The sequence below is a fragment of the Maniola jurtina genome, chromosome 19 (assembly GCF_905333055.1).
Source record: "Maniola jurtina chromosome 19, ilManJurt1.1, whole genome shotgun sequence".
In the NCBI taxonomy this organism is placed as follows: Eukaryota; Metazoa; Arthropoda; class Insecta; order Lepidoptera; family Nymphalidae; genus Maniola; species Maniola jurtina.
This window is the reverse complement of record NC_060047.1, coordinates 10760287-10785358: the sequence shown is the minus strand read 5'-3', so window position 1 is coordinate 10785358 and position 25072 is coordinate 10760287. Positions and strand designations below refer to the sequence as shown.

The following is a 25072-nucleotide window of genomic DNA, read 5'->3' as shown; positions in this document are numbered from 1 at the left end:
GTGCGGATTGGCAGACATCACACGCTTATGGAGTAGTACATTACGGAGAAATCTTAGACATGCAACCCAGCTAGCATGGGCAGTAGATAAAAATTATATCCCCGATTATATCCACTGATTTCTATGACATCAGTGGATATAATCGCGCGATATAATTTTTATCTACTGCCCATGCTAGCTGGGCAGGTTTCTTCCCGATGTTTTCCTTCACTGAAGCAAGTGTTACCGTTTAAAATGTAACTAGAGAGGGTGTGCTCGGGATCAAACCCTGACCTCTCAAATGCGGCTATCATGCTCTTTAGAATATTATCATCAGCGTCATAATCAACCCACCGCCGGCTCACTACAGAGAACGGGTCTTCTCTTAGTATGAGAAGGGTTGGGCCTATAGTCCACCACGCCGCGCAGGCCAAATGCGGACTGACAGACAACTATTATATTATAAAACAATCACACTATCACACTCCACACTAATATTCACACTTTCACACTAATATTATAAAGGCGAAAGTTTGTGTGTATGCGTGAGTGTGTGTGTGTTTGTGTGTGTGTGTTTGTTACTCCTTCACACAAAAACTAATGGATGGATTTCGCTGAAATTTGGAATGGAGATAAATAATATCCTGGATTAGCTCATAGGCTACTTTTTATCCCGGAAAATCAAAGAGTTCCCACGGGATTTTTAGAAACCTAATTCCACGCGGACGAAGTCGCGGGCATCAGCTAGTAATTTTATGAAATCGGAAGTCAAGAAACATGTAAAACAATGGAATTCATACAAAGAGCATGAAACTGTTGCAGATAGCTCGAACAAAAGATTCACTCCGGAACTAAGTGGTGCATTCTTCGTGAATAACATTGCAAAGTTTTGGGGAAATAAGTTCTGTAACTTATGCAAACTATTTAAGCCAGCGATATAAATGTTCTACTAGATGTGGCACTTCTTCTGGCGATCCGCACTTAGCCAGCGTGGTAGACTATGGCCAACCCCTTCTCATACTGATAAGTGGCCCGTACTCCGTAGTGAGCCAGCGAAGGAATGATCATGATCATCCTAAATCCATACTAATATTATAAATGCTAAAGTGTGTCTGTCTGTCTGTCTGCTACCTTTTCACGGCCCAACAGTTTAACTGATTCTGACGAAATTTGATACAGGGTTAGCTTATATGCCGGGGACGGACATAGGCTACTATTTATCCCGGAAAATCAAAGAGTTCCCACGGGATTCCTAAAAACCCATCCGCTTAAGCGATTTAAGTATATGAAAGGTACCGAGATAGATTGTGTCCCTGTAATTGACATAGGTATTTTATCCTGGAAAATCAAACAGTTCCCACGGGATCTTTAAAAATCTTAACTTAAGCGGCCGAAGTCGCGGGCATCCTCTAGTAAAAAATATATTAAACTTTTTGTCCTTGAAATAAATTACTAATATGAATTTACTGATAGCGATATTTAATCGAAAAAATATATAATCTTTACTTATGTATTTAAACATTGATAATAATAATATGATCTGATATGAAAAATTATACCCTACACCAGACTAATCTCTCGTATTATACCTATCTACTAATAAAATTGGCACTTATACTTTTACATCATATTATATACATTGCATACAAGTGTAAAAAATTTATAACACCCCCGACAAGTGAAGGTTACAGTAACTAGAAAAGAGCTGAACTTTCAAACGGCTGAAACGATTTTCTTGGATTATAGCAAAGAACACTTGATCAAGTCACATTTCAAACAAAAAAAACTAAATTAAAATCGGTTCATTCGTTTAGGACCTACGATGCCACAGACAGATACACAGACACACAAGTCAAACTTATAACACCCCTCTTTTTGGGTCGGGGGTTAAAAATCGTCCTGCCCAATACCAAGTACCACAACAGAGGAGACACGACAAACTTTGTTCAAAATGATAATATTATTAATAATCTCGAAGAAAATTAATTATGAAACAAAAAGGTACTTGGGGTTTTATCTAAGATGCTTTTGTGTATAAATTGTTGACAGAGTCCCCAAAACTTTCTTTAAAGTGCCAATTAATTGTGTTTCGGAGATGCTACATAAATTTGAACTCTCTAAAGATGGCGGAAATGTTTAGGCGCTTTGCCTAAGAACAGGAATTTATGAACTTTGTGATACTCTAAATATCTTAAAGGTGCCCACGCACTTGAACTGAACTGCAGCGGAAATGCGCGTCGCGGCAGCGCCCCGCACGATATTCTCTCCAGCCGCGACGCGCGGCGTGTCACTTGCAGAGGTGAAACCTTTCACAGGTTAATATGAAAAAATTATGTGTAAAGCATTTTTGATGTAACTACCTTATACGTACTTAAAGTACCCTGTGAAAAATCACATCACACTAATATTATGAAGGCGAAAGTTTGTGTGTATGTACGTTTGTTACTCCTTTACGCAAAACTATTGGACGGATTTAACTGAAATTCGGGACGGAGATTGATAATATTCTGGATTAGCACATAGGCTACTTTTTATCCAAGAGTTCCCACGGGATTTCGAAAAACCTAAATCCACGCGGACGAAGTCGCGGGTATCAGCTAGTAAGTATTATACCTACAAGTACCAAAATCAAACAGAAAACTATTATATTTCATTCAGCTTTAATTAATGGCGGCTAATTTCTCCTTTCACAAAAGATTGCCTGGTGGAGGTTGCTCTGAGCAATAAGGCCGCCTTTGCATACAATTGTTTTTAGTTTTTTTTTGTTTTGTTTTGATTGTTTCATGTTTTGTGTGCAATAAAGTTTTCCACCTATCTATTATCAATCTATATATCTATCTATCTATCTATCTTTGTTTTTTTTTTTATTATTTTTTTTTTTTTTTCATCAATCCGCGCCATCCCGTACCGGGGGGTTAGCACGGGGTCTGTGCGGGTGTGCGGGGCGTCTCCACTCCGATCGCCATCTCGACCTGTCGCATACTAAGTATAGGACTATAATGACCGCTTTTTTATATGTACAAAAAGATTTTATTTGTTTTACATCAGAAGCATTGCTTGATATGTTTCGACATGGAAAACCAATTTGCTGACTTCATAAAAAGTAAATTCAGCACACCGCTACGGTTAATAACTAAAATGAACGAATAAACCAAAGCCATATTTAAAGATAGATGGAGCAATCGCACAGAAAGGTGCTGATAAAAGAGAAACCTTTCGATACGAAAGGATACGCATCGTATCTTGCAGCCAAAACGAAAATGATATTCTTATATGACTGTCTAAAAAAGGAGTGTAACTAATGTTTTCAGGGTACATATGTGTATGTTTATAAGTTTCTTTGTTCCACCATATCGTCCCCAAAGTACCGTACAGTACTGAACATTCCGTTTCTTGCGGCGCGTTCCGTAGTTATCTAGTTCCATGATCTGTCTACCATATTTCTTTAGTCTGTGCAAACAATATGGAACGTAGCGGAAACCGTAAAACGCATTTTTTAATTACGCTCTCTGTTTACTTTTTAATTGGCGGCCGAATTGTATGCTTTGTTGTAAATAATATTTTTTTATTCCTCAGCTAAATTTATTGTTAGACGGAGTGTAAGTAGAATATTTTATATTTATTTTTATATTTATTTTACGTTTGGGGATGAGGAAACCCCTCATGGATACCTCAATGTTTTAAGAGGGGTCTCTCCGTCACTCGCTCCATACAAACGTAGTTCGTCTCTCATTGGAATACTCAATCGAATTTTGTAGAAACGTTCCGGGAACTAATATCTATGCCTGTGGTTTTCCAGATTTCCGTTAAAATATTCGGTTTCAAAGTTACGCGGTCTTAAAAATTCACATACAAATCTTTGAGACCCTGTAATTTTAAAACTACATATTCTTAAAAAAATCTAAAACACCACAGGCACAGATATTAGTTTCTAGAACATGTCTGCAAAATTTCATGGACTTTGGTTGCTTAATATTCAAATGAAATTGGGACTACGATTGTATGGAGTAAGTGACGGAGAGATCCCTGTTAAGCATGCCTAACTCCATTGGGGACACTGCCCAACGACCTAAAGACTAAAAGCCTCCTCCTCTCCTGCGCTCTATCTTTCAGGCAATATCTTTGCATTTCATCTGAAAGACCTGAAAGATGGCTATCTTTAGGCACAACCCATTTTCTGTCTATCCCATCCGTCCTTAATTCTTCTTTTCGTAATAGCACGCAGCATTTAAGCGCATGCTGTGTGACCTCGTTTAGATAAAAACCTTCATAATTAGGTATAACCTGTGCTACTTACCATTATACATTGTGAACCGGGCCTTTCTTCAAATTCAAATTTAAAATATTTTTATTCAATTAGACTATTATAAGTACTTTTGAATCGTCAAAAGCATGTACCACTGGTTCGAAATGCCTTTCCTACCGAGAAGAACCAGCAAGAAACTCGGCGGTTGCTCTTTTCAAATACTTGATATACAATATTATGCCATGTATAAAAGCAATTGAAGTCCCGCGCATTGCTGGAGCGAATTGCAGGTCAAAAAAAAAACGCTCTTTTATTCTTCCTTTATCTCTTTTCTTTTTCTGTATAAAGAGTTATATAATATCCATAACATCCCGGCAAGCTGAAATTAGGTCTGATGCGTAGATGTACCAAAAAACAATTATAATGATCATCTACCTATCTATTATGAGGACTCGACTAAACTAACGAGTTTGCTTAAATAATGCAAATAGCTGTTCGCGGAAATAAACTCTTAAAAAATTCTGTGTAATCCTTCGAACCGATTCGCGTTTCTTCGTTTACCAAGTAACAAAGACAAGGAAAGAATCTATAGCACTATTTGGTACCTACTACTTTATGCTTACGTCATTTTCATTTAATGAAGTGTCCTCCCAAAAGTTACGCGAAGATATAGATCGCACACGCGTATAGAATATAGAAATAGAATGCGACACGCTGTATAGCGCTGAACGATATTCAAACATGTTGGCAAAACGGAAGAGACTGGTTTTAAAGCATGTCGTGCTAACTAAACACGGCTATAAAAAATTGTGTCCATTAATAATAGTGAAACAATGAAACAAAATTAATATCTATTCATTATCATGCCAGGGGTGTGTCTGTAATCAACTAAAACAGAACATTCCCTGCCAAGTCCCAGCCCGCAGAGAAGTGACGAATTACAGCAATGTGTTATGTCAGGGACCCAAACTAACGTGATGTTGTGTCATAACGCCTATTTAGCATTGTAGTGTCTTCCCCACTCACCACAAGGATACTTGAAGCCTTCCCTAGCTTTATTTGTTACTAGTTAATGCTCACAACTTCTCTGCATGGTAAGTAGTAATTGCAGTAATATTTTATATCAGGATCCTTAACTAAGGTAAAGATATGTTTTTATTTCCATCTCAATACAAATTAATTTTAATTAATACAAATTAATTTTAAGCCCTTACACCAAAAATTTCCATATTTTGTACAGAGTTTGTTAGCTGCATGCCCTCGGCAATTAGATTGGTGAGCATAAAAGGTATCTGAGCCAGCAAAGTGCGAAGTACTAATAATTTTCGAAAGTAAGTATAGGATGGACAGACAGTTAAGACGCTGATCGCTGGATAAAGTGATACGCACCGAAAAGAACTTGCGGAGTGCAAGATTTGGTCAAACAGTAAATGGCTTTTGTCGAACGGAGAATACACCAGTTCACCATATTCGCCTTGTCATAGCAGTAATATATTTACGTGTTTTAGGTATGTTTGTTTTTAACCCCCGACCCAAAAAAGAGGGGTGTTATAAGTTTGACGTGTGTATCTGTGTATCGGTGTATCTGTGTATCTGTCTGTGGCATCGTAGCTCCAAAACCAATGAACCGATTTTAATTTAGTTTTTTTTGTTTGAAAGATGGCTTGATCGAGAGTGTTCTTAGCTATAATCCAAGTAAATCGGTTCAGCCGTTTCAAAGTTATCAGCTCTTTTCTAGTTACTGTAACCTTCACTTGTCGGGGGTCTTATAAATTTTTAATTTACACTTGTTAATAATAAGGGCCCATTACAGACACAATATTATGTAAGCGGTGATATCCTAGTGATTGTCTTCCGTATCCTAATTGGTGGTCCAAGGGTTTGACCTCAGGCACCTCTAACTTTTCAGTGCGCGTTTTAAACAACCTTACCACTCGCTTTAACGGCGAAAGAAAACATCGTGAGGAACCTGCATGGCTGAGAATTTTCCATGAAGTCCTTGAAGATGTGTGAAGTTCGCCAATCTTCACTTTGTAAACGTTGCTGACTTTGGCATGGCCTACGACCATTTTTATTTTGATAGGGGATCCGTGCTCAGTAGTGGACTGACGATGGGTTGTGATGATGATAAACAAACAAAAACAAAAATGTAGCTTATATAAAGGCCAGATAAGAACATTTTGATGGCGGGATGTAAAAACTTTTCTTATTAATCAAAGTAAGGTTTTTATCCACCCGTCCCCATTGTTGAGAGAGATCTGTTTAAGTAGGATCACGAAGTTTGACTGTTTAACAGGCAGTTTGAAGAAATTAAAAGTCCATCGTCTCCTCGCTAAAGATAATAGGATAATACCCACGGGTTCTTTGACATCGGTTTGAGAAGGTTTGAGATTTTAGCAAATGCTTAAAGGTGATTGCCACGGATTTGAGATTAAATATAGAAATGATAAATTGAATTAAAGTCTCCGTAGATGAATACCTCCTATGGGTGACGTATGGAGCAGAAACGTGGAGACACTGCCTGTTGGCTACATCCACAAACTAAAAGTTGCTCATCGCGCTATGGAGCGAGCTACAAGTATGTTGGGTATCACACTCGGGGTAAAATCTGGAACGAAGAAATTCGCAAAGAACAAAAGTGACCAACATAGCCAAAGGATTACAAGTAGAAGTGGCTATGGGCTGTAAAAGATGCTGTAGAAGCATGTCTGCTGTAGAACTGACGGCCGATCGGGCAGTCGTGTTCTGGAGTGGATACCGCGTAGCAGTAAGCGCAGTGTGGGACGACCTCCAGCCCGCTGGACCGATGACCTGAAGAAGGTGGTGGGTAGCGGGTGGATGAGGAAGGCGGAGGACTGTTTTTGGTGGTTATGTCCAGCAGTGGACGCATACAGGCTGATGGAATGGAATGATAGCTGAATAAGAAACCACTAGGTATAGTATAAATGAGGTAGTTATATTGCACCAGTAAATAAGTAGTAAATAAGTATGTTATATTGCACCAGTTTCGCTTCAAAATTCCGCCAGATAAGAGTTGCCGGAAGGTACTCAAAACTTCGCTTGTAACGTTTAATATCGGATGTTCGTACTCCAACTTAAAACAACCTACTTTGTGGAACTATATCAAAAACTGTTGATTGAATTTCAGATAAGTTTGCAATTTCGTGAGTATGTGGAGTTTAGAAGTTTGGATATAGGTAAGAACCCAAACATAAGTATTAGTAGGGAATGTATCTATATACTTAGTACGCGACAGGTTGAAATGGCAATCGGGGAAAGAACGCCCCGCACATCCGCATAGCACAAGTTTCCCTAGTACGGGTGTCAAAGCACTAGAATAGAATAGAATAGATTTTTATTCAAATAAACTTTTACAAGTGCTTTTGAATCGTCAAATAATTTACCACTGGTTCGGAATGCCGTTCCTACCGAGAAGAACCAGCAAGAAACTCGGCGGTTGCTCTTTTCAATTGTTCAATTTACAATAATAGGTATTCTATAATATACAAGCAATTGCAGTCCCGCGCATTGCTAGAGCGAGTCAAATCCATGCTTTTTTATCATTTACATAATCTTCGATTGTGTAATATGCTTTTGCTAGGAGCACACTTTTAATGGATTTTTTAAACTTTTGTAAAGGCAAGTCTATTATTGACTGTGGAATTTTATTATAAAATATTACACTCATTCCCACAAATGACTTTCCCAATTTTCTCCTCCAACGGGTATCATAGTTATTGTGTTTACTTTTTACTTAATCCTGTATTTTTCTAAGGTTCACAATATATTGCAAATAAAACATCAGCTGATTGACGCTAGAGGTCAACGAACGTTACGTAAATAGGCCACTCGGAGTCAATGCCGCATCATATGCAAGGCATTGACCCGAGTTTTGCACGGTATACATTGCGAGTTTGTAAAATACTAAATCATTAAGACTACAAGATAATGCAAATGGTTATTGGCATTGGATTGTGTTGTATTTAGGTAGTAAAATAATAACCTTCAATTTTTGTTAATATTCTGGTCACATTCTGTATAATCACGATTTCACACTAGACGGGGAAAAGCCGTGCCGTTGCCGTCCAATGCAAAAACACTCTCGCTACATTAGTCCAAAGAGCATAAAACAAAAGTAGCTACAAACTAAAAGTGAAACTGTAAATACACAGTAACAAAATACTGGCTCATTAAAAGTTCAGTTTTACTAACTGAAGTAACGGAAAGACTGCCATTGTCTAAACCGATAAGTTTTCTGAATAATGTGCAAAGTTGCACAGCGGTGCTGGTTTAATTTGCTCAAACCATTTCACGCCATTACTAATTTCAATTTTAATTAAAGCAGTTGTAGGTACCAAGTGAAAAATTATGGAAGTTCTTGTAATTCTTTTAAACTAGCTGAATCACCCCGGCTTTGCTCGGGTAGTCTTACCTACTTTATAGACTAAATGTGAATGTATCTACATAAACACCATTCTCGAGAAATGTCCTAAGACCTAAATGTTAAAGAAAACTGCAGTGAAATTCGAATCCATTGAAAAGCTGACATACGGACAGACAGATAACAAATTGATCCTATAAGGGTGCCGTTTTTCCTTTGGAGGTACGGGACCCTAAAAATCAGTTAAATTACTCAGCATAGACAAAGAAACTAATAAATTCTTCTAGGTATCGTGAAAGATAATAAATAAAGAATAATCCTGACAAGATCAATCTAAGATCTAAGACAATCTTAAAGATGTCGCATTTATGACACTTTAAAATTTATATTATTTTTCTTTAAATTTATTTTATACACTTTAAACAATGAAATTAATCCATTATTTTATAATTTTAAAAACTATTGGACTCTGTGAATGTAAGGATTATACAAACTATGCATTATTCAATGTACTACCATTGGAGAGATACCAGTTAGAATTTTTGCAAAATTTGGAAAAACTAAAGTACATTAATGTAATGTTTTGGACGAAACCTTCAAGGCTGCATAACCATGTCCAGATTTTAGTAAGCCCGAACGACATTAATCTATTCAAAGAGAGGTTAAACCACTTTTCTTTGAAGGAGACTATTCTAACCAACAACATACAACAGTAAGTGCGAAGCTTTTGTTACAAATCTTTTAAGGTAAACGTTAAATCATAACAAAACACCATACCATACCAAATGATGTAGTTATAATATGCCACAGTGGCAAACGATAAAATAGAATAAAAGAAAGCTCTACCATAACAATAGGAAAATCTTCATTTGAGCTGGAACTAATTTTGAGGACTGGCTGGTCTGACAGTTCTAACTTGTACAAATAGTCTTCTGAGGTAAAATTTCGTGATTCAGGCTTTACAATTACATTGAGTGATTGAAGATACCATCTAGTTCTAATCGCTGTAAGTAACTTCGTCATGGGCTCGCATCCCATGATAACTGTATTATTATGTGACAATATGTGGAGACCGCCATAACCCAGAAAAAAATTGCTTGATCTTTTTAGGTTGTTCAACACTCAAAGAGTGACCAGTTATACAAGAATGAAAGTTGAATCATTTTCATGGAACACATACCACAACCTTGAGGGAATCTACCAATGGATGACAGACATTGCAACAGAATATAATGATAAAGTAAATTTGACTGCTGTCGGTCTATCGGCGGAGGGTAGGGAGATTTTAGCAATCGAATTCTTCAATCCAACAGCAAAAAGCACGGTCATTATCGAAGGAGCAATGCATGGCAATGAATGGATAACGACTGAGTTTGTGACATATTTGATATATCACATAGCAAAAGCTGAGAAAGCCAGTTATAGAAAGTTGCAGCAAGTGGCTAAAAAATTTCGCTGGATTATGATACCTGTAGCCAATCCTGACGGTTTTGTCTATAGTATGCAAAGTGTTAGTATTTCATGTTTGATTTCTTGCTTTTTAACCCCCGACCCAAAAAGAGGGGTGGTTTGACGTGTGTATCTGTGTATCTGTCTATGGCATCGTAGCTCCTAAACGAATGAACCGATTTTAATTTAGTTTTTTTTTTGTTTGAAAGGTGGCTTGATCGAGAGTGTTCGTAGCTATAATCGAAGAAAATCGGTTCAGCCGTTTGAAAGTTATCAGCTCTTTTCTAGTTACTGTAACCTTCACTTGTCGGGGGTGTTATGATTGTTTTAATTTACACTTGGTCCTTTACAACCTCTGCTTCTGCTAAGGGTCACCGGTAGGTATCTCTTTTAATAAAAATATGTGCTTCTCTGTTGGCTTCTCTGTCCACTCTTTACCTTTTTTATACTGATTGTACAGGTTTTTTAACGTATAAATAAAATAATATCCAGCTGTGGATGTTCATCGACAAATATAGATAGTGTCAAAATATAAAATAAAATAAATAAATAAATATACTTTTATTCGGGACTATAAGCTAGGCAAATATAAAATATCAAATTTCTTCTCATTTTTTTATGTTTTCAGGATCGTTTGTGGCGCAAAAATAGAAACCATCTCGGCACTCATGGTCAATTTGGAGTAGATTTGAATAGAAATTTTGATTACAACTTTTGCAGTAAGTTGGCTTTACTATAATACAGCGAGTTGACCTGTGATATTGCAGCAACAGTACATAATGTTTGACTTGCCTTTATGTTAGATGATAATTATCTCATCATCAACCGTTGCTGGCTCACTACTGAGCACAGGTCTGCTCTCAAAATGAAAAGGGTTTGGTCATAGCTCACTACGCTGTAGCCAGCGAAGTGTACGAATTGACAGAGTTCACACTCCTTTGGGAACATTGTTGAGAACTCTCAGGCATGTAAGTTTTCTAACAATATTTTCCTTCGTCGTTAAAGCAAGTGAAATAGTCTGATAGTCAAAATGAATTGTTTAAACCATTTTTTTTAAAGAATATATTAGTCATTTTAGTCATGACTAACATTCCCCTTTCCCCTCCAACTAAGCGTTAAGCTTGTGCTAGGAGTGGGTACGACAATAGTGCAACGAATGGGGTTTGAACCGCCGACCTTTCGGTTTTCAGTCCGCTCCTATAACCGTTGAGCTATTGAGGCTTAAACGCATTTAAACACATATAGCTCTTAAAGCCCGAGTTTTAAAGGAAATTTCACGTGCAGATAAAGGGCTATACAAGACGTGTCTGGTGGGAGGCTTCGGCCGTGGCTAGTTACCACTCTACTGGCAAAGCCATGCCATAAAGCGATTTAGCGTTCCGGTATGATACCGTTTAGAAACCAAAGGGTAATAGTAAAAACTGCCATTCCCCTTCCAGGTTAGCCTGCTTGCATTTTGGACTGCATCATCACTTACCACCAGATGAGAATGCAGTCAAGGGCTAACTTTTATCTGAATAAAAAAAAAGTGATCTAGGCTACACGGCATTTCCAACAACAACGTAGCACGAGGACTAAGGCGCAAGCAAAAGCTGGTTGTTCTAGATAACATTTAACTTTTGTTTAGAACAAGTAATTTTTAGGATTCCGTACCACAAAAGGAAAACGGAACCCTTATAGGATCACTATACTGTCTGTCTGTTTTTAATTATTGTGACCATATTTCAGGTCATGACAGTAGCAATAATTCAAATCACGACAATTACTGTGGTCCAAAACCGTTTTCCGAACCTGAAACCCAAGCCATCGCTAATTATGTGAAGAAGATACAGAACAAAGAAAAACTCAATTTTTACTTCTCTTTTCATGCCTATGGACAGAAAATTATCGTACCATATTCGGATAGGATCCAACATCTTGAAAACTTTAGTGAAATGGTATGAGTATTCACTTCTATACTGTAAATACTCACAGGCTTAAGAGTGCGTTTCCACTGACCCAGAGCTGGGCGAAGTGGAGCGGAGCGGCCTATCACAGTGCACGAAAAATCCACACCGAATCAGTGGAATCTCTGTAAGTGTAGCGGTCTTTCAAATAAAATATATGGAGTCCCGGGCAGAACGGACTGAATGAAAGGCTGTGGTGCCGAGCGAAGGGCGCGAAGCGGAGGGTAGCGGGACCGTGCGACGCGGCGGGTAGAGTAGACAAATTTGACTGATCGAAACACGGCTCAATACAGCTCTAGTGTGCTCAACTCAGCTCAGCTCCACTCCGCCCCATTCCGCTTCAATGGAAACACTTGCCACTTTTCACTGCTCCTCTCCGCTTAGCTTCACTCCACGCCACTCCGCTTCAATATAAACACTTGCCACTCTTCACTGCTCTTCTCCGCTCCACTCCGCTCAGTACTTTGTGGTTTTTCTCCGTTATGATTATTAAAAAGAAATTCATTTGTGAAGTTCTCAGAAGTATGCCTAATAAAGCATTTCTGTATAAGAAACACTATGACCTTGTCGAACCTTCGGGAAAAGTTTTTTATCCGAATGTAGTTTAGTAGGTCATGCCGTGTAAATATTATACTTACCATAGAGGCAGCATAAATAGGCTGTTGCTTCGCACAAAAGATTTATTTGAAGCCAAGTTTGCCTTAGACTGTGTGTCCGTTAAAAGCTGAAGCGGAAGCGGTAGCGGTATATAAACGAGACTAGTAAGCTTTAATTACACTTTATACAAGTTCAACCATTAAAGTATTGTTAAGAGAAAGATCGAAGCGTGGTCTGCGTCTTTTATTTTACCAGTGTGTAAAATATGTTTTTAATAGATGATATCCACAACTTCAACCGAGTTTTTGAAAATACTATGAAAATCCTTAATTTTTCCGACCTCTCATGAATTAATTTGAAGTGTGGACAGATTTTCTATACAATCTGTCAAAGCATCATTCCTTAGATATCAGATTTGATGATTTAATTAATTATTATTATTACCACTAGATAAGATGCAGTCAAACTGCAGTCAGTTTTATATTTATTAAAATACTAGTCTTGTTACAGTACAAAAACAGAAATTGAATAACTGAGAACCAGAAACTAAAAAGAATGAAGTAATTCATAAAAAGCATAACAACTTTTGGTTTAAAACCTTAGTAGACAATATTAGTAGACTATGACCAAATCCTTTTGCATTGTGAGAAGAGACCCGTGTTCAGGAGTGAGCCGGCGACTACCCGTATATTCAATGTACTCTATGGCCGCAATAGGTTGATCCTGATGGTGGTGACAATAAATCGCTATCGCGCCCGCTTGCGCTCGTTCTGTGACAGCAACTTGCGGTTAGATTCCTCTAGCTATAATTTACGAATGTTATTTATGACAGTTGACACAGCCGCGCATATCGTGGCAATGCATCTTTGCTATTCAGCTCCTAAGCCTTACAGTCATTAAGCAAATAGTAGCATTTGCCAGTGCCACTAAACTACAAGTATTGCAATTGTATACTATGATCATTTCAGGGTTGATCTTTATCGTTATTTATTAATTTGGAAAACTTTATCACACACACAAACATATATACAGAAAACATTAGAAGAAACTATACTAGATGGTGCAAAGGCGGCCTTATTGCTATAACAATCTCCTACACGCAACCTTTGGTGTATGGATTATATTAATGACTATTAATAATAATTAATTGCATAGCTCTCAATCTGAGGGCCAGCGCATACGGATGGAGTGGAGTAGAGCTGAGTCTTTTTGGATAACACCTGAAACTTAGCTCATTGAAATACGGTTGAAATTCAAATTCATTTTATTCATAGTCTGTACACTTTTTGATTGTTATTTGTTGAATTTAATAACTAAATTGACATGGTGATAATTTTATTTAGGTAAACTAATCCACTCTGGATTAAGAAGGCCACACCAAACTCAGTCGGATAATTCGAAATTGGTATAGTTCGATAACACGATATATGTTGGGGTCCTAAGGTACTAGAATAGCGACCTCGTACCGGAAAGCGTAGTGTCGGAAGATCCTCCACTAGGAAGATGGATGACATCAAACGAGGCGCAGCAGGGAGCCGCTAGATTCTGGCGGCGTGGCGCGTGGGTTTCTCTACAAGGGATCTACTTCCAGCAGTGAAGGGCTATCGGTTGTTAATGATGATGATGATACTGAAAAAAAAAACACGGAGGTGACTCTAAAAAAAGCGTCATGCGTATTATGAAGAAAGATGAAGATTTCAATTCAATTCTACTCTACTCTACTCTGCCGGTGTGCATTCTCTCTTAGTCGATACCTATAAGGCAATTCTTGGAAAACACCCACCTACGCAATCTGTTTGCGGAATATTCATGCGAATTTTGAATTTCAAATCCCGTTTTCAGGAAAATTATGGGAAACAAGCAATATTGCAAATGTACAAATTGTACGGCATCAAATATGGCATCGGCACTATTTACGACACGTACGGTAAGTGTGGATGTAGCTGAGGGACTGGTGGTAAACTTTTAGGGGGTGCTTTATAAAATTTGAAAGCTTGTAAATTAGTTCTTCTGCATTATCTGAGAATGAATAACTACTAGAAAACCTGTTTTTTTGTTGTTAATAAAACACATTTACAGGGTTTTTGAGATTGTGGTGTAAACATAAACTCGCTTGAGTAATGTGTTGTTAATATTATGTATCATTGCATGGAAGGTATTTGGGGTCATCTTATATTTTACCTGCTGTTGTAACGTAATATAAAGACTGTGCTGTGAAGTTACAGCTTTTTATCATTCACCACTTTCTTTTCTACTGGTTAGTATTTCTCACGTTTTCAAAACATTTGTGCGACGCGATATAACCAATTAGCCAATCTGTTTTCTTCAAATGTATCACATTTATTTATTTACATGTATTATTTAAATAGGTACCTACATACATATTTTGATTACATAAATTATATATATCTTAATAGATTCCTGAACTTCAAAAACTTTTTAGTGAAAATATTAAAAATATAATAAACCGTCCGAGGTCTCAATATGGCCCGGTTGGCAGGTCTAATTTTATAAAAAAGGTAGAAAAACCACGTTACCAACTTTCTGTTTTTTCAAGCACCCCTTGAATTTTTTCCGTGGACTCTTGGTTCAGTAAGTGTGGGTATGAACCGAATAACTTATTTGTGTGATGAAATTGGAAATTGAAATTACGAGTATTTCGTGTTGCAGGGTATAGATCGGCTGGTGACAGCGTGTCGTGGGTGAAAAAAACATATAAAGTGAAGTATGTTGGATTTTATTTTTATCGCGTAATAAATTGGTTTGAAATAAAATTTTACAGTTTATCCCAGTTCAAACCAAGTATTGTGTGGGCGAAAAAAGTGCATTGGATTTTATCCTAATCACTACCCATATCACTTATCATCACTACACTATTATAAATGCGAAAGTGTGTTTGTTTGTTTGGCAATTATTGGTTTATTGGTTTGTTCTTCAATCGTGCCACAACAAAGCAACGGATCGATTTGTTTCTTTGCATGGTAAAAGTCAAAGACCTGGAGGAGTGACATAGGCTCCTCTTTATTACAATGACTCAACCGATTTGGCTGAAGAACGGAGATAACTTGTACCCTGAAGCTTTTGCCTGTGAATTCGTCCGTGATACATTATATAATTTTCAAGCCTACTAGACTATGCCCTTAATATCGTCAGCGTAAATTTAGGTTTCTAAAATTCCCGTTGATCCCTTGGGTGTGGATCCATGTATTTTTATCCCGTGAGATTTTCTGGGATAAAAAAATAACATGTCAGTCTCTGGAATGCAAGCTATCTTTGAACAAAATTTAGTCAAAATCAGCTAAACGATAGGTCGAGAAAAGGTAACAGGTAGACAGACAGACGGACAGACTTTCGCATTTACGTATATCTGATACTAGTACGGAAGAGTCTCTTCTCAGACTAGGGCGCGTTTGGAACCCTCTTAGCTTTAATTTTAAGTTTACGTAATTAATTATCACCACTACAATATTGTTTGACAGTCAGAAAGTGTACAATAGTACCCGATTTGAATAAATGACTTTGACTTTGACTATAATGTTTCAAATCGGTACGTATGCTTCTTCCAGGTATGCATTAACATTCTACCTTCGGGATAACGGAACATACGGATACGCGCTACCTGCAGAAATGATTCAACCAGCTTGCAAGGAAATGTTGGTAGGCCTGGTGGAGCTCATGACGGCCAGGCATAGGCATGTGGCAAGGGAGCTCTTCAGTTCTTCTGTTACTTTGCGATATAGTTGTATGATGCTGTTGCTATCTTTGTTTTTGTAGAAGTAAACTGTTTGTAAGATTTTAATTATTGTTTTTCATTTGAGATTATCTTTCTTACTTACTGATATGAGATAGATAGACAGATAGAAAAGTTTATTGTACACAAAACATGAAATAACCAAGACAAAACAAAGAAACTAAAAACAATTGTATGCAGTGTGGCCTTATTGCTCAGAGCAAAGCCCACCATGCAACCTTTGGTGAAAGGAAATACGAATATGTTGCGAATATTTTCCATGGAAGTAGGAAGTATTGGTTCCGGTTTCCTTACTTATATGGTTCCAGTACGAAATACAAAGTGTCAATCTAGTATGACAGTAATAAAAAGTGACAGTAAGGCGTGTCAGCAAAAATCTCGATGGCCGAATGCAACTGAAACAAACTCAGACAACAATAAAACAAAAATGTTTACAATTTTATAAAAATTTACACCGAATCAATGAAAAAATGAAATTGATTATTACAATTGTAATTTTAATTTTCTTGGCAAGCGAATGCTTTTCGAAAAAGTATCACAATTACACTTTGTACAGAGGGATTCCAGTCTCGGAAAAACATTTAAGCTTTTTCAAGAATTTAAGCAAATTGTATGATGCGAACTTCTGGAGGAAGCCTGGGCTACTACATAGGCCAAGCGAATTTACTATACCACCAGAGAAGAAGATGTTTTTTACTCACCACGCTATGAGGGAAGGGATTTATTACACTACGATTATGGAAGATGTTCAGAGGTAAGTGGAATTAACTAAGGCATAGGCAAATGCAACGCGTAATGACAACGTGCCCATCATGTTAGCAAAAGAGCTACCAAGATGATGAACGGCTGACGTTGCCCAACAACGATATCCTTTAGCTCACCTCGTTTTTCTAGGGGACTTCAATGCCCACCATCAAAACTGGCTATTCCCATTCCAGAAAACCGACCACGCTGGAAGAGAGGCATATAAATTTGCCCTTTCTTATAATCTCACCCAGATGGTCCATGAAGCGACAAGGATCCCTGATGTTGATGGACACACTCCGAACTGTCTTGACCTTTTGCTGACTTCTGATCCAGACCGATACTCAGTTTCTATCTCGGCACCTCTGGGCTCATCCGACCATTGCCTGGTGAGGTCTGTTTCTAAATACTGTCCTCCCGTCTCTAACCCTGGATGCAGGAGAAGAGTGTGGAAGTACAAGTCAGCCAATTGGGATGAGATGCGTCATTTTTTCGCATCTTATCCTTGGCAGCGAACTTGTTTCTCCTCCGACGATCCGTCGAGCTGCGAGTCCTCCATCTCCGAGGTGATACGTCAGGCAATGGAGTACTTCATCCCATTTTCTGACGTATCCCTTAATGGCAAAACCCCGCGGTGGTACAATGCTGAATGCGCCCGCTCTGAAGCCCGCAAACAATCAGCATTTGTAGCTTGGGTTAACGCCCGAAATCGTAAAGCTCCGGACATGCAAATAAAGAAGAAGGAATTCAATGCTGCTGCCAAGTCACATAAGAGAGTTTTGAAAAAGGCTCGATTCAACCGCACTAAGCGCATTGGGAGCAAAGTGGCTTCATACCCAAGCGGTAGTAAAGCTTTTTGGTCCCTTGCTAAATCGGTTGAATCGAACTTCTGTCGCCCTTCACTGCCGCCGTTGCTCAAACCTGATGGATCGCTTGCTTTCGCTGCGCCTGAGAAGGCAAATCTGCTCGCTTCTCAGTTCGGTAAAAGTTCGCATCTAGATGCGGGAGATGCCTGTCCACCTAACATCCCAATCTGCGACTCCACAATGCCGAAGGTGCGCATCCACCAAAAAGATGTTCTAAAAACTCTCCGCTCTCTAGATGTGAACAAAGCCAGCGGTCCTGATGGGATTCCAGCAATTGTCCTGCGGAACTGTGCCCCTGAATTGTCTCCTGTACTGACACGCCTGTATCGTCTCTCACTATGCAAAGCTCGAGTTCCCAAATCCTGGAAGATCTCTAACGTACAACCTGTGCCAAAAAAAGGCAGTCGTGCTGATCCGGCGAATTACAGACCTATTGCCATCACCTCCATACTCTGTAAGAGCATGGAGCGTATAATAAACACGAAGCTCCTGGCATACCTGGAGATCAACGACCTTCTCTCAGACCGTCAATATGGGTTTCGCCAGAAGCGGTCAGCCGGAGATCTACTAGCGTATGCCACCCATGTCTGGGGTGAGGCCATAGAGAAGCATGGAGAGGCACTAGCTGTCTCTCTTGACATTTCTAAGGCTTTCGACCGGGTCTGGCATGACAGTCTTCTTAACAAACTTCCGGCATACGGTCTTCCATCGAGCTTGTGCGACTGGATATCTGACTTCCTGAGCGAAAGATCCTTCCGAGTAGTTATCGACGGCTGCTCGTCTGATCTCATGGTCACTAATGCCGGTGTTCCTCAGGGGTCTGTTCTCTCCGCTACTCTCTTTCTGCTGCACATAAACGATCTGCTACGACCCGGAATCGTTGGGTACGCAGACGACAGCACAGTAATGGAGAGATACATATCCAGTCCACGCGCTAGTAGTTCTGAGATCAATGAACTCAGGGAGGCAATGGTACTGCGGTTAAACTCTACCCTGAAATACGTTTCAGATTGGGGTGATGCCAATTTGGTAGAGTTTAACGCTACCAAAACGCAGGCGTGTCTACTTACAGCAAAACGGAGTCCTTTTACCTTGACTCCCACTTTCCGGAATATGTCTATTAACATCACTGATCACATAGATCTCCTAGGTCTCGACGTCTCGGCTAACATCAACTTCGGAAGATCCATCGAAGCCAAAGCCAAAACCGCCGCAAAAAAACTAGGCATTCTTAACAAGGTCAAGCAGTACTTTACGCCGCGCCAACTGATTACTTTGTATCAAGCACAAGTCAGGTCGTGCATGGAGTACTGCAGTCACCTCTATGATGGCTCCGCAAAGTACCAACTAGCGGCTCTGGATGCCGTTGACCGTCGAGCTAGGAGACTTATAGGCGAAGACTCTCCTTTGTTGGCGAAACTTCAAAGTCTCGATCACCGCCGTAAGGTCGCCGGCTTATCGGTATTTTATAGGATATATTTCGGAGAGTGTGCACAGGAACTTTTCGATCTTGTCCCCCCTTCACCATTTTACCACCGAACCGCAAGACGTCGGGCGAGTTTCCATCCTTATGTCGTCGACATTCCATCTACACGCACAAAACGTTTTGCGTCTTCATTCCTCATACGCATGGCTAAGGTTTGGAATACTCTTCCGCGATCTGTGTTTCCTACCAATTACAATCCGGGTATCTTTAAAACAAGAGTGAATAGGCACCTTCTAGGTAAACGCGTCCCATCTTAGATCACATCATCACTTTCCATCAGGTGTGATTGTGGTCAAGCGCTTACCTATAGTGAATAAAAAAAAAAAAAAAAAAAAAAAAAAAAAAGTGGATTGATGAATGAATGAATGAATGAATGATTGAATGAAAGAATGAATGAATGGATGAATGAATGAATGGGTGAATGAATGAATGAATGGATAATTGAATGAGTGGGTGAATGAATGAATGAATGGGTGAATAAATGAATGAATGGGTGAATGAATGGATGGATGAATGAATGAATCTGTTTTTATCAATATTAATTGGTTACATAAGCTGACATGGAATCCTGGCTCCAAATTAGAAAATAACGTATCTCAGGGGCCAGTAATAGCAAGCACATAGTTTTTTTATTGCTTGCTCAAGCAGCTCGAGCCAGCAAAAGGTACTTTTCAGATTTCTCAATCACAGTCAAGCACGTAAATGCTTGACTCAAGCATCAAGCAAACCTTGTAAACGGTCAAGTGCTTGGTTCAAGCAAAAATCTGCGTGCTTACCATCAAGCCGCTTGACAGTTTTGGAAGCCCTTTACAGATAACCCGCCATGTTGCCTTTTAATGACTGTTTTCTTCCCTACCAGCGCCTTTGATATGCAAACCGTAAAGTCCTACATGCGGCGTAACATGGCTTCCTTCGACTGGATGAACTACTTCCGGCTTGAGGACATTTACGATTGGCTAAAGGATCTAAGCCATCAGTATCATGACAGGGTTCATATAAAGCCCATCGGAAAATCGCTCGAAAATCGAGACATTTTAGCCGTGGAAGTTCGTCTGCCTCATTCAAAAAACAAGTAAGCATCACACTAATATTATAAAGGCGAAAGTTTGTATGTGTGTGTGTGTGTGTGTGTGTGTGTGTGTGTGTATATGTTTGTTACTAATTCACGCAAAAACTACTGAACGGATTTGGCTGAAATTTGGAATGGAGGTAGATAATATCCTGGATTAGTACATAGGCTACTTTTTATCCCGGAAAATCAAAGAGTTCCCACGGGATTTCAATAAACCTAAATCCACGCGGGCGAAGTCGCGGGCATCGGCTAGTTTGAAATAAATACTCGTAGTATTTGTAAAAAAGTCTAGGCATGAAGGTAGACTTTTTAGGGAAAACTGGAGCAGGTCAGATTGGATTTCGGAACACAAAAAAAGTTCAATTGTTATCAGAATGTTGTATGTTTTCGTTTCACATTTCGAGAACAATATTTTGTATAGAAATAATATTGCTCAAACTAAAACTACAAATCGTTTTGAATACAATGTTTTTTTATACTATTGTTACTAAGCTAATGAGCTATTGAGACTTATATTTATAAATAACTAGCTGATGCCCGCGACTTCGTTCGCGTGGATGTAGGTTTTTTAAAAATCCCGTGGAAACTCTTTGATTTTCCGGGATAAAAAGCCAATGTGGTAATCCAGGGTATAGCCATCGTCAGCCCATTACTCGCTAGAAAATGATGAGGCACTTCGGTGGACTGGTTTTTTAACGAGGAAAGTTTGAGCTAAGTATTGGTGTTTGAACCAGATTTATGGATGACTAGCCGATGCCCGCGGCTTCGCCCGCGTAGTTCAAGGGTTTTTTAAAAATCTCGTGGGAACTCTTTGATTTTCCGGGATAAAAAGCCTATGTGGTAATCCAGGGTATAATCTATCTCCATTCTAAATTTCAGCCCAATCCGTCGAGTAGTTATTGCGTGAAGGAGTAACAAACATACACACACACACACACACACTCACACGCACACACACACACACACACACATACCCACACACACACACACACACACAAACTTTCGCCTCTATAATATTAGTGTGATAATTAATTGTTCCAGACCAAAGGTAATAGTCGAAGGTGGTATTCACGCTAGAGAATGGATTTCGGTGGCGTTCGTGACGTATTTTCTGCATGAAATTGTATTGTCTCCCGAATCCAACAATACAGCATTGAAGTCGGCTGCAGCAAAATTCAAATGGCATTTTGTGCCTGTACTCAACCCTGATGGATACGAATATACCCATGTAAAGGTAAACCCAAGATTATTACTACTAGTCCATTTAAATGGAAAGTTTGTCTATATGTCTGTTACTTTTTTGGGACTCCCTCTACCTATTTTGATGAAAGGTACAGAGATATCTTGTATTCCGGAGACTGCCCCGTGTCTCCCTCTCTAAAGCGTTTAATGACGTTTTTGTTCCCAGGATCGTTTGTACAGAAAAAACATGAATGGTGTAGATTTGAACAGAAATTTTGGAATCGAATTTGGAGGTAAGTATGTTAAGTTTTCAGTTTTTCCTATTATTTGAATCGTATTTTTTTTAATCTAGCCTTAAATTGGATTTTTGTATTTTGCTGTAGCCTGTAAGTATCTTAAACTTGCCATCAAATGAGATAACAAAGTAAAAAAATAAATTAGTACCAGTTTCAACCAGCAGAGTTAACAACGCGCGATTGAAGTAAGTAAAGCCAATTTTGACGTCAACATACCAGATAAATATTTCAATTTTTAGTAATTTTGAAAATGAGTCGTACTAAGTAAAAAATAATGCTTTTAATCAAAGTACCTACTGCCTACTCGTACTTATTGCTTATAAAAGATGGCTGCCTAAAAAGAACTGTTCTGTTTAGTGGCTATTTTAAAGAAAAAAAGATCTGAGTCACCCTCAACTCGCACTCAAAGAGGTTTTACTTCAAAAAAATGTTTTTTCCGTAGTTTTTTTACAACCTGTATATCTTGTAATTTTACACCCATACACCCATAGGTGTTGGCACAAGTTCTGAAAAGCACACAGAGATCTATTGTGGAAAGTACGCGTTCTCTGAGCCAGAATCCGCAGCGATGGGGAATTATGTCAAATCCTTGAGCAGCAATTTGCAGTACTATTTCGCTTTCCACTCCTATGGCCAGTACCTGATCATACCATACGCGTACTCGTCGCAGCACTTGGATAATTTTAATGAAGTCGTAAGTACATACAGAAATAAGGAAATCCGTAGAAGAACCGGAGTAACAGACAGTTGGTTCGTCAGTCAATCTCTCACTTCCCGCGCCGTTTGAAAGAACAATACATTCCTTCGCCTGTTGTCCAGAGCTCTTTTTACATGAACACAAACACACCTAAATCAGTAAATTATTCGAGGTTCATCATCCAGCCCATTTACTGAGCAGAATTTCCTCTCAGAGGAAGAAAAGCAGGGAAGGGTTATGGCTATAGTCCACACGCTAAGCAAGGGTGGATAGAGAAAGTTCGACACACCTTTGAGAGCATTATGGAGAACTCTCAGGCATGCAAGTTTCCTCACGATGTTTTCCTTCACTGTTAAAGCAAGTGATATTAACTCTGACTGCGGTCTCAAACCTTGGACTCCCGGCTGAAAGGCCAACGTCTTTACAATTATGCTATCAATCTATTCGAGGTAAGTTTTGTTACATCGATCAGTCTGTTTGCGTCCACTGTTGGACATAGGCCTTCCCAAGGTCGGTCCAGCGGGTTGGAGGTCGTCACACACTGTTTTTGTTTAATTATAGTAATTATTATTTATAGCATAGAATGGGGCTATTAGCGGCTAACAAAATCGAAAAGAGGTACAAGACAAGGTATACTGTTGGCACAGCTTACGACACAGTCGGTAAGTTATTAAAATTATGTTAGAGAATGTTATGATGACAAATTTCATTTACTTACACTGTTTTGATTTCAGGTTACATGACCTCTGGTGTCAGTGGATGTTGGGTTAAAAAAACTTTCAACGTCCCGTAAGGATTTTTTTGTAATTGTTTCCCACCTTGTATAGCTACTCAGTATTATACCACCACACGAATAGATATAAGTACCTTTTCTTCTTCCAAAATTCCACGGACACATACGAAGCGATTTGCCTTCTCGTTTTTAATTCGAACCGCTAGGATATGGAACGCCCTTCCAGCATCAGTTTTCCCCTCTGATTTTAATATAGGATACCTTTAGGCCAATATCTGTGAATAAGCATCTTCTCGGCAAGCGGCACTTGCCTAGCAGACCTGATTGCAGCCAAGGGCTTAGTCTATTAAAAAAAATACATCTCTTATTAAAAGGAACCAACAGCTTAATTTGCTACCTTCCGCTGATTATATGTAGCAGCGGATTATAGCAAATTAAGCTTATAGTTCCTTGTATATCACGGACTTCCGCAAAGTAACGCCTGCTTCTATACAACATCTCTCATTTCCAGATACGTAGTAACGTTTGAGTTACGCGACAATGGGAGGCACGGTTTTGCGTTACCCCCAAAAGAGATTCTGCCTACGTGTTATGAAACTATGGACGGTGTTCTCTCCCTACTCAACCCGACCTTGAACGAGAAATACGAGGAAGTGCGTGTCACTAAAGGGGAGGCTAAGATGGATAAGATGATGGACAGATTTGTCATTTTTTGGAATTTTTTGTTCTTTATTATAGTGCGTTTTTATTAATCTATATTAATAAACTCTTTCTATTTTTAGCTAGCTGAATGATTTCTCGTTTGTTTCCGTTTAATTTTATAGAGACCTATTTGAAAATTTGTGAAAGCACAAATTTTCAAATAGGTCTTTTTAAGTATTCATGGAAGTTACTTCAGAATCTTTAAACCACTCTCCTGTAAAGTTATGTTTTTGCAGTTACACTAAGTTACATAGGACCTGTCGAGTCGATATTCATACTAATCCATCATTATCATGATCAATTCATCGCCGGTTCAACACTGATCACAAGTATCCTCTCATAGTGAGAAGGGCTTGACCTTAGTCTATGACTTGGAAAATTTAGAGGTGCATAGCCGGAATCGAATCCTGGATTTTCGACTAGGAGGCATTAGGCTACCGCCGTTAAAGATCACATAAGATTCCCAAAAAAAGTAACGGTCAGACAGTCAGTTGCCTTTTCCTTTTATATACCTATTTAGATTTATATAGGACCTGTGAGTCACCACAAACTCATTATGTTCCAAAAAAATCATTAACCTAAGTGCATCTACGAACCACCTTAGCCCATAATTTACACAATGAATGTTGTAATGACGTTATCAAAGGTGGTAACATGACTAATGACTCCTATAATCGTTTAGGCGTTACGACAAATCGACTCATCACGTGACCCCGAGTCATTTGTTTTGGTGCAACCAACCAGTTCACTTTGACCCCAATCCCTCGTGTCGCGCTAACAAAAATGGCCCGTCAGATAGTAAATGTATGGTACTTGATAGATCAATTTATGACGGAGGGTTAACCTGAACGCGTTTACTACGAGTCTAATTTAGATGATGTTTGTACTATTTTATACCTTGTGTCAAGGTTATAAAGTTTATTTTATAGTGCAATAACTCTAATC

At 38.8% G+C, this 25072-nt stretch overlaps 1 protein-coding gene across 1 annotated transcript; it reads left to right on the top strand.

Annotated features, from left to right (window-relative positions):
- The first annotated feature begins 9003 nt into the window (after positions 1-9003).
- On the top strand, positions 9004-24206 carry LOC123874828. The gene is made up of 15 exons (XM_045920353.1): positions 9004-9318; positions 9717-10116; positions 10684-10774; positions 11784-11992; positions 14441-14525; positions 15269-15323; positions 16165-16281; positions 16813-17103; positions 20305-20517; positions 21559-21751; positions 21926-21992; positions 22487-22689; positions 23270-23354; positions 23427-23481; positions 23937-24206. The coding sequence occupies exons 1-15, from the start codon at positions 9032-9034 to the stop codon at positions 24175-24177; spliced, it is 2592 nt and encodes an 863-aa protein (XP_045776309.1). The 5' UTR covers positions 9004-9031; the 3' UTR covers positions 24178-24206.
- The last annotated feature ends 866 nt before the right edge of the window (positions 24207-25072 follow it).